The following is a 12,632-nucleotide window of genomic DNA, read 5'->3' on the forward strand; positions in this document are numbered from 1 at the left end:
ATTGAGAATAAGGCAGAAAGTGTGCAAATGAGAACCGAGCTCTGATCTCCCCACCGCACTGCCGCAAGTGCTGGTGCTTGCTCGCTGCAGGGGGAAGGGAGACATCGAGCTTCCCTTTCCAAACGTCACTGAAAGGGGGGGTGAATTCCCTGGCGACCTGGGCCGCTCCTACATTTGGGCTAATGTCATCAGATCAACACTTTGAAATATAATGGTCAGTTAAGGGGAAAAAGAAAAACGAGGTGCCAAGGAAGATGAGACTCTTACAGAGTTCTCCAGCCTCAGAAAACCGTGCCGATTGTACTGACAGCACCTGGTGGTGCACATGGTTTGTGTCCTTTCCCCCTCCCTGGGACTCTTGCACCAGGAAAACCAAGCTTAGTATTTTTTCTTCTAAGTTTAGGAGCAACAGTTTGTTGTTCCTTGCAAAGACACACAGTGGAAAAGAAAGCAAGAGGAGGCCTGCTGCAGCCTCCTTTTTCAAAGGCCTTGGTGTTTCTGCTGAACCTCAAATATATCCCCTACAAAGGACAGGGAAGAAAAATAAAAAATTAGAAAGTGTGTTAGCAAATGCTCCCATGCAAGAGTCTAAACTTTATTCACTTTTATTTATATATTTAACAATTCTAAAGTATTTACTTCTTGCTTTGACAAAAATGAAAAATATAGGAGCACTTTACTCTCTTTAGCAGAGAAGGGTTATATATACAGCTATGGAGAGATACTGGTTCCTCCTTTACATACAAAGAAAAATAATATTAATAAAAAAAGTGCTTCATTGATCAAAAAAAGACTAAGAGCTGCAAGCATTTATTCACACTGTACATCACAGACCCCAAAAACCCGTATCATAACCTCTTGGCACCTGTCATTAGGAACTGCAGAATCTTAGACTTATTTTTGACTGTCTATTTGCACCACAAACCCACACAATGTTAGTGTGCAGAACTACACCATGTCCCCTAAAGTCAAACTTCTAAATGCCCCCTCTGTGGAAGAGCCAGAGACAAGAGCCATGGATTATCCTTTTCCTGCTCCAGCTGTCTCCGCTTTACACGGAACAGCAATACCTACAGTTCTATTCCAGATATTTGCTGCACTGGTTTAGGAACAAATACTTCTAGATACAACTCAACCGGAGAACCCATCTTTTTCTTTGCTCTTCTCTCCTGATGGTTTGAAAAACATTTCAAAACGCATACCAGGGGAGATCCCAAGATGCTTCATTACCAGACCCCCCCCCCCCCCTTCCTGTAAGGACACAGGCTGCTATGCTAAACCCGCCTCCTGGACATTCATTTTTGTCTTGTGAATCTTCAACTTACGCCACAGCAGTGTAATGATCCTTGCAAAGGGTGCAGGAAGTTCAAAGTGAAAAATAAAAATACCTTGACATTTCTTTTCCCCATCAGACCTAACAAATATTCTGAGATGGTTTTCTCTGTGTGACACACGCTTTGGATTATGTGGTTCTGACATTCCAGGGAAGGGAAGCACCCTAGGTCTCTTAGATTTTGAGCTTTTTGTATCTAAAACTCTCAAATACTCCAGCAGGATTTTTTTGTTCTTGAGAATATCACAAGAGAAGTTGTAACTTTGTCTAGGCAAGGCATTGTGAAGCAGGATCTACATTTCTTCCTTGCCAAATTGCACTAAGCAGGCTCTATTAAAAGGAAGAAGGGAGGAGTACCTAACACTCATTTAAAAACATATATTCAAGAGATTCACACTTTAATGAGGTGACTTTAAAAGCGACTCAGATTGGGACAGAAGGAAGAAGGGGAATCCATGATGTATTTCAGGTCTTTATATAATCTTCAGGCAGGTATTTCCTATCTGGAGTATACTGAATACAGACTGAAAAAGGAAAAGACATCCCAGGAGTATTACAAGCACCAGTGCACTCCTCATGGACCGAGCCCAGCAAAAACACCAGCATATCACAGTCGCTCTTTTGTTGTTTTGGATAGTCTCATTAAAGTGCGAGTCTGAACAACAGCACGACGGCCTGTTTGTATGAATCACAAGTGCTCTGCTCCAAAAGTAGCTTCGCATCGAGTAAACCATCCTACAGATGGGGCAAGGATAGAAGTCGAAGGTCTTCCACTTTCCCACTCAGTTTTAAATAATGAATTGCATTTACAGAACTTCAGAGAGAGGTGCCACTGTAAAACCCATCTCAGCTCGGCAGCCTGTTCAGTCCCCTTCTCACCTCTCACAAACAAGCACGCACTTTCCTTAGCCAGCGCTGTCCAGGTGTTTCCACTCCAAGCCACAGCAGCACAGCTGATGGCAACAAAACACATCGATTGTGTGTGCAAGTACAGAGCTGCTGAGTATGGAAATCCATGACTGATTCCCCCTTCACACAGCGAGGATAACTAAGCCCGCTCTAAGAACAGAGAGGGAGAGTGCTCTCTTGGGAAAGACATTCCCATTTCTTCTAGCAGCAACAGGTTCCCAAACAGCAGTTTCTTGTTTGGAAGTAACGGGAGTGATTGAAAGCACTAGCACTGACGCTACAGGTATTCACTTTGCACACTGGCTGGACTGATTCCCCTCTTCTCCTTTTCTCCACAAAATTGCCTGTCTGCAACGCAGTTCAGCAGTGGGACAGTTAAATGCAAAAGGGAAATCTGGTTCTGGTGCCAGCTCCCTTCCCATTTCCACAATCTTCCAGCAAACAAACATACATATATATTATTATATACACACACACACGCGCATAGACACATACACACAGATAGGACAGAAAGGGAAGGGGGAATAGCTGGAACAGGAGAATCCCACAATCCAGCGGTACATCCTCAAGGTCTGTCCCGCTGAGCAGTGTTCCATGCCCCAACCTCCAAAGTGCACAGCTCCACAGCTCCCGCATCCTCCCAGCCTCAGTCCACCGAGAATCTGCGTGTCGGTTGGGGAAGGGTCGGCATGGCTCCTCCCCCGCAGCTTCGAGGCTGGGGCTTTAATTTGACATGGCAGTGATGGGTTTATCCAGTTCGAGATCAAGGCTGGAACTGCTGGGGTGCAAGCTGCTGTAGCACGATTTGCAGACTCTGCTCGGTTCAAAGAGCTGCTGACTGGGAACGGGCACCTTCTGGTTACAGCAACTGGAGCAGAACACATTTCCACAATTCCTTGCATCGGGAACAGAGAAGAAATGGAAAAGAAACAATTAGAAGCAGTTTGACAAAGTTACCCGAGTTCTAAAATTATACTATTCACAGTGCTGTGATGGGGTCAGCCCTGGTGACTGCAGTTGCTCCTCCCCAAGCACCAGGATGCGTGCAAAGACAACCCTCCGCTTCTAAAACTGAAGCGGAGCTTTAGGGAATGGACACCAGAAAGGAGCACAAAGCAAATTACAGTACAAAATTACAGCTCATTACACGTCTCTACAGTGACGACTCTTCTGTACAACAACTGTCTCATCTCCAACTGGAGGGAACCTACCCCTCCGTGAAACAGGGGTAAGCTCTCTCCCATGTCCTGCAGAGGAGCTCGGGCATGGTGCTACTCATCACTGTCACTGCTACCTTGGGGGCACACGGCTAAGAGAAGGGCTAAGGGAGAGCAAACAAGGGGCCTTCCTCTGCAAGGATGTGGGGAATGTGGTGTTCTGGCCCCTGCTCACATCACTGATCCAGCTTTGTGTTAGAGACAGACTGGGTACTGCAGTCCTGGGAGTCTCTGCTCCTTTACTCTTCTAAAAAAGTGTGTGCTGCTAAGTACCAGCACAGAGACATTTTCTTCTGTACCTTTTAAGTGCACTGCTGTAAAGTTTAAGCCTGGGACAAATGAAAAAAATTAAAACCAGTTTTGGTCGATGCAATCCTCCCATTGCCCCAATAGTACAGTCCCTTTTGCAGCATTCCCAGCGGTCCCACACCTCTGCATAAAGTAAACCGAGTCAACAAGGATCATGCAAAGCCATGAGGCGGGCAGCCAGGTATTTCATGCTCAGAAATGGCAGTAACACTGCAGCAGGGTGAGCAGTCTCATACGCATTCTTGTCAGATGTCAGCTGGTGGAGGCACGCTGGCACATGCACCTCACAGGAGGCAGGGATAAAATTTAAATCTTGAAAATAATTACCTTCTCTTCTTGTAGCCCCCCTCAAAACCCTGCTGCTGCTCAAGCTAGCCTGGTGAGCACTGCAGTGCCCTGTCCTCCAAACTCATCAATTCTTCTAAGGAGTTCAGAAGAGCACTCCAGGGACCTGAATTTTGCAAGTTTACCTCCATGCCTGACACCCTTTTCATTAACTCTTTGGCACCAGGATTTTGTGCCATTACTGTTTTGTGCTTGAAGGGATTTGCTGTTGCCAAGAGATTTGACAGAGAATTCTGCCTACACCCAGCAGCTTTAATTAATCCTTCCTTGCCAAGAGACAAGATTTCCAGATGCTGGTCACTGATGGGGAAAGAGTCAGCAGAGAAATCCCATTTCTCACTTCAATGGGCTAATTTTCTGAGCTCCGCACAGTGGCTCCTGGTCTCAAAGCTGTAACCCTAGCACTAGGAGGTGACAATGGCTAGCCTTTCTGCAGTGGTTCTGAAGTCTTCTTAAGGACCCTGTTAGAAATTACTATCAGAAAAACGAGCAGGAGTAAAAACAGTCCCACGAGGTGTTATACAGAAACACCCTGCAGAAAAGCAGTTCTGACAACCCACATCTCTGCTGCTCAAAGAACGATTATCCAGCAGAAGCTCACTGTTGACAGATGAGGTCAAAAAAGAACCAGAGGGATTAAAACAAGTATCTGTTTGTTGCAGCTCGCCAGCTTCCTAACATATGCTTGGGTTTTTTTTGTTGTTTTATCCGTTTGTGATAGATAAATAGTGTTCTGTAACTGTTCTCCCCCGAGCTTTGGAAAGCTCTGAACAACTCATTCTTTCTATCCTGGTGGTCCTCTGCTTCACTCGATTAAAAAGAGATGTTAAAAAACACTGGAAAAGCAATCTTGCTCCTCTGAGGGATGGAGACTTAAAGTCATGCTACAGACACTGCCTCTTCTTACTAAATCATGGATGTTTATCTATTTTTTTGGTGATACTAACCCTCCACCAGCTTTGCATTACCTGTTACTGCCACAGTATTTTCAGTTCTTCTAAAATAAGTGGCAGGTTTTTGCCAACACACTGCACAGTGATACTAGAATTGTTTGGCAACATGTGGACCTCTCCCAAAAATAAGGCAAAAAAGGGAAAATAAAAACCAAATGCATATGGCTAAACTTGAAGGACAGTCTCTTCTCAGTTAGAAGTGAAGCATTCTCTGTTACTCAGACATACAACTTAACTGATGGTGAGTGTTAGTGTGATCCACATCCCAGTTTAAGCTACCAAAAGCCAAGTCCTAAATGCCTTTCTGTGAAGAGAGAGGCCTGTTTATACAGATCTAAACATCCAGCAGATTGTGCTAGCCACCCACCACTTATTTCTAGTGATTTCTAGGCAAGTGAAAAACAAAGAGGGGGAACAGACCAAGTTAGTTTGGAGAAATTACCAAGAAAACACAGACAGACAACAGGCAGAGGCTGTTGTAAATGCTCACCAGATTTGATCAACACGTTCAATGTCCCTGCAAGGAGGGGAGAAAGAGCTCAGAGGGAAACTAGCAAAAGAAGCAAATAGTGGCAATGAAGAAAGCTGGATATTTTTATGCTGCTCAAGGCCTTCCAGTATATGGGTTTCAACTCATTTTCACTCTCAGGTTAAGATGTTGAGCAGACTGCCACTGATCACCGAGTTTTTTGAAAATGTATACTATGGAAATACTTGGTTTTCTTGTTGGTTGCCATTCCTTATTGGTCTCTACCATAAACAACCAGAGCTTACGTGGATAGCCTGGTCGACCCAGCTTAACATCTGAAAGCTGAAGAAACAGAGACACTAAAGGGAAATTTGCAACCAAACTTGAAACCCTGAGTCAAATTTTAACTCCTCATGGTGTTGAGGATGTCCTGTGTGTATCCATGCACTACAAGTTCTCCAGAGCCCAGGCCTAGGAAACTGAAATGTAGATGCCAACTGTCAGTCAGCCAAGGGAGGCAGTGCTGAATGGGTACATGTCACAACAGATACCACTAGGAGGACAAAGGAAAACACCGTTTTAACTCTTACAAAACCCTTCAGATGGGTACAACTGTATGCTTAGTAATTATATTTTTCATCTGAAGCCTTAAGACATACATTTGCACAAAGGCAGTGGACATGAAAAAAAATCAAAGCCATTCAACTTCTATTCATTTTTTCCTGGGTTTGTTTATCTTTACAAGAACACTAAATGGAGCAAAATACAAAATGGACACGAACCAAGAAAGATTTTTATAATTCTCTACAACTTCAAAAAGCAATGAAGCATCAAAATGTGATAACTGCCATTTGTTTAAATTACTGTTTCGGTAATAATTTTCTCATGTCCAGAAATCAGGAATATGGATTTATTTGAAATATAACTTAGAAATCTGAGATCCTCTGTCTTTAACTAGAGCACAATCTAATCAAAAGGCCTCTGCCACCTGTTCTTCATTAAGCCCCTGCTGCCTGCATTATCTGTTGTAGCCTCTGCTGGCAATATGTTTGGCAAAGAATAATCCAGAAAACTTTTATTTCACATAGGTGTCCTTTTCAGATTCTCTTACAAGAGCAATTTAATGAAAAGGGAAGAATGGTTAGAGAAGGAAAGAAGCAGGTTTACAAACAATAATGAGAAGAAGATGCTATTCATATATTTGCAGTATTGAATTACTGAACACTAAGACAACAAACCAGTATTTTTTACTATTCACATCCTCTTAAGCTAACGGCTAGCTGCCTCCAAATCCAGTTTGAGGAAGAAAGGCAGGATCTGTTTAGGCTGGGGTGGAACAGATCCCAGATCTGGCTTTTTAAATATATACTCTGCATGAACTGGAACTAAACAGGAGAACTGTTCTGTTCTTCCAAAGCGCTCTGTTCTTTCAAGGAGCATGCACAGTCCTGCTCTAGAACACTTAGTCTGACATCCATCCTTGAGAAAGGCACTACGTATCAAAAGAAAACCCCTTCCTGGTTTAACAGGAGAGGGAACAATTCAAGCTATGACCATGCCTCCCTCCCCTTCTATCCTCTGTCGAGGCACAGGTTACCTGCAGTGGTGCTTCCTACTGGCAAGCCAGAACGTACTGTCACAGCCATAGCAGTGTGCAGCAAGGTGGTCTGGAAGCCATCGTGTCACCTGAAAGAAATAAAAGACAAATTTATCAAGGAGAGGACAATTAATTAGAAGCAAACCCATCTCATTTGCGCTCACAAATTCAAAGCAAAGCACCATGAGGAAAGTGCTTGTTCTATTTCAAGAGCACAAATTCAGTGTTTACAACAACTGAAGACAGACCAGAGAAACCTTCCCCCTGAGACCAGATACACTAATCTCCCCTCAGACAAACAGAAATTAAATCATAAAGTCCAGTAACCTGGGCTTTTTTCTGTGCTTTAAAAGCCAAGAATATCCAGGCCAAGAATATTCACCAAGTATGTGTCCACCTAAGGCTCCTTTAGCTAACCATCCCTTCCACACCTTCTCAAAGAGTTCATACACAGACAGAGGGCTCATAGGCACAGGTACTGATATTTAAAGTATGAGAGACAAGTGAAATACGAGGAAGGTAGTTCTCAAGAAGTGGCACATGACCAAAGGATGTAAGTTAATTTGAATTATGAATATCCCATCCTACCAGAAGAATGAGTGATTTACAGGGATTTAGTCTGTACCTCTGTGTCCTGTTTATCCACCTGTTCCCAGCTGGCTTCAGAGAAAATCTCTGTGCTGCAGCGAGACAAGCAGTTCTGATCCAGATTGCTTTCCGAGTCGGGTATAGAAGTCTGTTGGCAAACAAACACAGCTGAACAGAACCTTCCCATATTCCTACTTCTGTACAAATAAATACCGGGCAGTCGTGGGGAGGAGTGAAGAGGGTATCTCCTGCTAAGAAGGAGCAGGCTATGTCTGCTACCTACAGCGCACACATGGCAAAGGCAAGAGTACCTTTTTGAATGGTACTATAAATGCCACACACTGAAGCAGTTTGTGCAGTGGTGAACTGAAAAAAAAAAAAAAAAGGCCAAGCAAAAAAACCTGAACAGGTCAGGTTTTGACCCTCTGGTGACAGGATGCTGTGAGGTAGAATGGATTTAAAAATCTGTTTTCTGCTGTGTTAGCACAGAGTTCTGGCAACACTTTGGGTGATTAACCAAAAAAAGCTGCTATTTGTGGCTCCACTTTCATGGTTGCATTGCCTTTCCAAGGTTGTTTCACTTTCAAAGCTAATACTAGTAATACATATATCCTTTTGTCAGCAAAAATTCTGGAAAATGCAAGCCAAATCACACATGGGAAACTCAGAATTTGAGACATATATATTCCATATATAGCTTTTTGGGAATAATGCTTCCTTAACATAGTCTAGTCAGGTAGAGTTGTATTTTAACTGACTTAAAACTCAGCCAGCCCTCAAAATACATTAAAGATAGCAAGAAATCTTGAGTTAATGTCTTTGTGTGCCTGAGGAATGGGCACCTCTGGAGCTCCACAAGAAAACCTGTTACTCCCAAGCTGAGGCACAAATAGAAGTTAGGGATCAGATTCTTAAAAACAGTGAATTTTCTAGAGAACAGCGCGCTCTCACATCCAGCCCTACACTGCAGTTTGTGAAGGCCCTTAAAAAAAATAGGAGTATAATAAATTAAGCCAAATCACCAACTTTCTCCAAGGAATCCAAGCTTTTGCCAGCGACAGAAGCCACATGCAATTGAAATGACACTGAACTGAAATGGATGTCCAAAAGGAGCATCTAGTGCTGTTACCTCCAATGTGAATAGCCAAGAAAGCTCAGAGTATTTTTCACAACAAATGTACCTGGGACTATCCAGCACCTCTGCCACTTCTAAACAGTATTAAATAAACAAAAGTTGGAAACCTCTTGTAAATTTTTTTTTCCCCCCCAATTTTGCAGGCATATAAAACACACTACAATGTGCACATAGGAAAAGGAAAATTTTTGATGGGTGCTACATCAACCTCAGGAACTGCAGGCCAATGCTCTGCCCGGTGTTCAAACCCACAGGAAGATACCAACTTTGTTTCAGGGATTCTACATCTCCTCACCTTCCCCTTCACACCGCTTTCCTCCTCCTGTGCCTACCTGCTTCCCCAAGTAGCTCTCCCCTCTTCATTTCTTTTATTTACCTAATAATACTGGGCCTTTGAAAAATCAAGTTTTGCAGCAATCCGCAGAACTGCTCTGTGCTCAAAGGCCTCTACAGAACAGGACTCCTGCCCGTTCTCTGAATCAGTGCTACCTTCCAGCAACAGTATAAGGTCAGTGACTGAATTTCTTTTGACTTTTTATTATTCTTTATTAGTCAAAAGAGGACAAGAAATTAGGTAAATTAGATTGGGGAGAAGCAACTCAAAAATCCACCCAAGACATACAGAGACATCTAGAAAACTTGCTAGCTATTGAGATCTTGAACTTGGAATTACACTTATTTAATTTCTGATTTTAAAACTTCTTTTGCAACCACAATTACATAGATCATTTAATCGCTACAGAAATTAGCGTACTGTATTTGAATCACACCTCAAACTTAAGTCTCTACTTTTATGACTTGAAACACTTCAAAGTAAAAGCAGAAACAGTTTAAAAGCTCCCCTAAAATTCTTAATTTGTTGAGAAAAAGCCCTCATTGACATAAGGCTGTCACAAAAGCTCTTAATTTATTCCAGCTATTAAGACTTGAGCTGTCCAGCATCTGAAGAAGGGATGGCTTGAAGTTCATGGTTTTGAGCTAACGGAGCAGCTACCACTGCATCTTTCTTACCCAAAACATGCAAAGCACCAAGAGATCAGTCCTATGCTCCTATCCCAATAAATGACATGTTCACATCCTTAAAAAATCTTTCCCTGTACATGAAAACAACAGTAAAACAAATGGGTTTTTTTCTAATAAGGCCAATGAAGGTGTTTAAGTACATCCAGGTATGTGCGAGTACGCTGTGAAACACCCATCTTGAGATAAACCTTTGCTACATTTATGGTCAAACTGAAATACAGTGAAAGTGTTAGTCATCATTAATTGCCATTTGCCATGTATTTAGTCAGTCATTTGCCCTCTTCAGAATGACCTTGAGAGTTTTATAAAAGCCTGTATGGCCAAAAAATCACTACCTGACCCAATGAACCAAGAGCTGACAATATGGTGAGATCCAGAACATGACTAACCAGCCCACAGTTTCCAGCAGTGGCACAATTACCATTTCACTTACCACTTCATCTCCATAATCACCATTGAGACGTAAGGAGCTATTCAGGAACTGGCTCTCCAACCGGCTCTTCAACTCTTGCACTTGCTTCTTCAAGGTCTCCACTTCTTGCTGATGGCCAGTTTCTATCTGGCGCAGGCGCTGCTGGATAACATCAGTGTAGACAGCCATCCCATCATCGTCCAGGTGACTTCTGGCAGGTTGGTCTGGGCTGCTGGCTGCCTGCTGCTTACCAAGATGACCAAACATCCATTTTTGGTGCAAGTTCCTCAAGTGAAACTGTGCAGAACTACAGCTAGCTGTGGAGACCTGCCGACTCAGAGCAGCTTTGATCCGACCGTCCTCTCCATTCACACAGTGTCCGTTTGTCACATGGTATTTCTGGGTGATACTAAACCCTGCAGGCTTCTCTGTCATCTTGTTCTCAGGCTCCAGCTCTCCGTTACACACAATCTCATCTTTACATTCAGCTAAAGGCAAGGCACAAGGGGAAGGCATCGGGATGTGTGTGTTGCTGCTACCAGAAGTCCTATGTACTTTTGTTCCCAGTTTTTGAAGTTCTAGTGTGCTCTCCCCCTCTGGCCTATTTTCAATAGTTCGAGAAAGTTCATCAGCACTGTTGTCGATCAGGTGAGGTCTATGAAAGGGACCCTTAGGAATGAGCTCCTGGTTTGCTTCATTCTCTGTTAAGGTTTCCGTAGAACTTTCAATGGTGGATGTTCTTGCCTCGTGTGGGATTGTAAGAGGTAATGCAAGGCTCCCCTGCGCTGTATTATACAGGCTGTCTGCTTCTCCCTCAAGTTTGCTAACACCTTCTTCCTCCATACTCTTTTGAGTGTCTCTAATTACAAAGCCCTCCAAAGGAACAGTCTGTAGTCCTTTCACCTGAGGTAACTTCTGGATAGTGTTACTGAGATCAGTATGGTCATCCTGTTGTCCTTTAAGCTCAGAAGCACCTTGTGAAACTGGATGTGGATTGGATGCTGGATTGTTCATTACAATACCTTTATCTGCCTCAGCCTTTTCACAGAGGTCACTGACATACCCATGTAGATTTTCAGTTCTCTTCTCCTTGTCCAGGGCAATCTCATCCCCCTTACCTACTGTCTCTAGGCTACCCCTTAAGTGCTCCTCCAGACCAACATCATCTTTAGTGGCCTCTTGCAAAATGTTCTCCATCTGTCCCTCTGCCACACCAGCTGCAACAGAGAGTTCTGCTCCAACTGGAGCCCTGCCTTGTTTACTCAGGCTATCTCCATCAAATGGATCATCCCCAGGGTTACCGAGGCTGCTCAGCTCTAGAGACCGACGGTGCTCTTGCCACTTTTCATTGAGGCTGGGGTCGCTACTACGTCGATTGCTTGTAGGCACGCTGCTATCACAGGCTGTCGTCAGATTGTCAAATGATCTTGTCTTTGGTAACCTATAAAGGTACAAATAATCAGAATCCAAAGTCAGGGGATTTTTCTTTTTTTTTTTTAAATGCTTAGCTACTATGGTTTAGCAACTCCCCTCACAATTAGAATAGTAACAGTCTGCTAACTAATGGATTTCCGTGAAGTATTATCTCGGAGCACATTTTGACCATCTGTAGTGCAGAACTGCTTCAGTACTTTCTTTGTTTGCCATGAGGAAAATATGTTCAGACTTCAAACATTCCAGAATAATCCCTTTACCACAAAGCACAAATGCTTACAGTCTGGTCACACCTCCTAATTAAAATGTGCTCAGAATGATTGTACAAAAAAGCAAAGAAATAGTTACACAACACAAAAATAACTCAAATTCAAGACAACCAAATGAAAGCTTGTATCTCACAAGGATATAAGGGATCCTACAAGGCAATGCAATACCCGGAGCTTAACTTTATTTGTTAATCTTCTCTCTGTTCACTATCACCTCTGAAACTTAACAGCTTTCAAAACTGAAACAATGACAAACTGCTTTTGGGTAGGTCAGTCAAACTGTCCCACAAATAAGCCTGTGCAAATTACTTCCCTCCCCCCACAGCTATTCTCCTCTTTATATCCCACAATATTCTCTGTTGATCTTACTTTACAGGATGGGATTTCTGGGCTCTAGGCTCACCTGCCCAGAGGCTGATCTTCAGGGCTAGAGCCTGGAACAGGGTATGGGGCACAGGTGTCATCCGTGGGTGTAGAGGGGGAAGAACATGGCAGGTAAACAGCACTCCAGAGCATTAAATTACGCACATGGCACACTGGATACAGCACCTGAGAGGGGAGAACACACAGTGTTCAGAAACTGTAAACTGCTCACTCCCAGAATGCAGAGAAGTGTTCAAATCTGATTGTGGTAGTTTA

General features: G+C 43.3%; 1 protein-coding gene across 2 annotated transcripts in view; it reads right to left on the reverse strand.

Moving 5' to 3' along the window:
- Positions 1-1,502: 1,502 nt before the first annotated feature.
- MTMR3 (myotubularin related protein 3) overlaps positions 1,503-12,632 on the reverse strand; it is an 84,143-nt gene continuing 73,013 nt past the window's right edge. For both annotated transcript variants that reach the window (XM_075718365.1, XM_075718364.1), the window contains 5 exons: positions 12,397-12,542; positions 10,312-11,731; positions 7,758-7,868; positions 7,133-7,221; positions 1,503-3,137 (listed from right to left, as the gene is read on the reverse strand). In XM_075718365.1, the coding sequence (XP_075574480.1) occupies positions 2,966-3,137; positions 7,133-7,221; positions 7,758-7,868; positions 10,312-11,731; positions 12,397-12,542 (1,938 nt within the window). In that variant the 3' untranslated portion in view covers positions 1,503-2,965. The remainder of the gene's footprint in view (positions 3,138-7,132; positions 7,222-7,757; positions 7,869-10,311; positions 11,732-12,396; positions 12,543-12,632) is intronic.

This window comes from Pelecanus crispus, chromosome 11, assembly GCF_030463565.1.
Source record: "Pelecanus crispus isolate bPelCri1 chromosome 11, bPelCri1.pri, whole genome shotgun sequence".
In the NCBI taxonomy this organism is placed as follows: domain Eukaryota; kingdom Metazoa; phylum Chordata; class Aves; order Pelecaniformes; family Pelecanidae; genus Pelecanus; species Pelecanus crispus.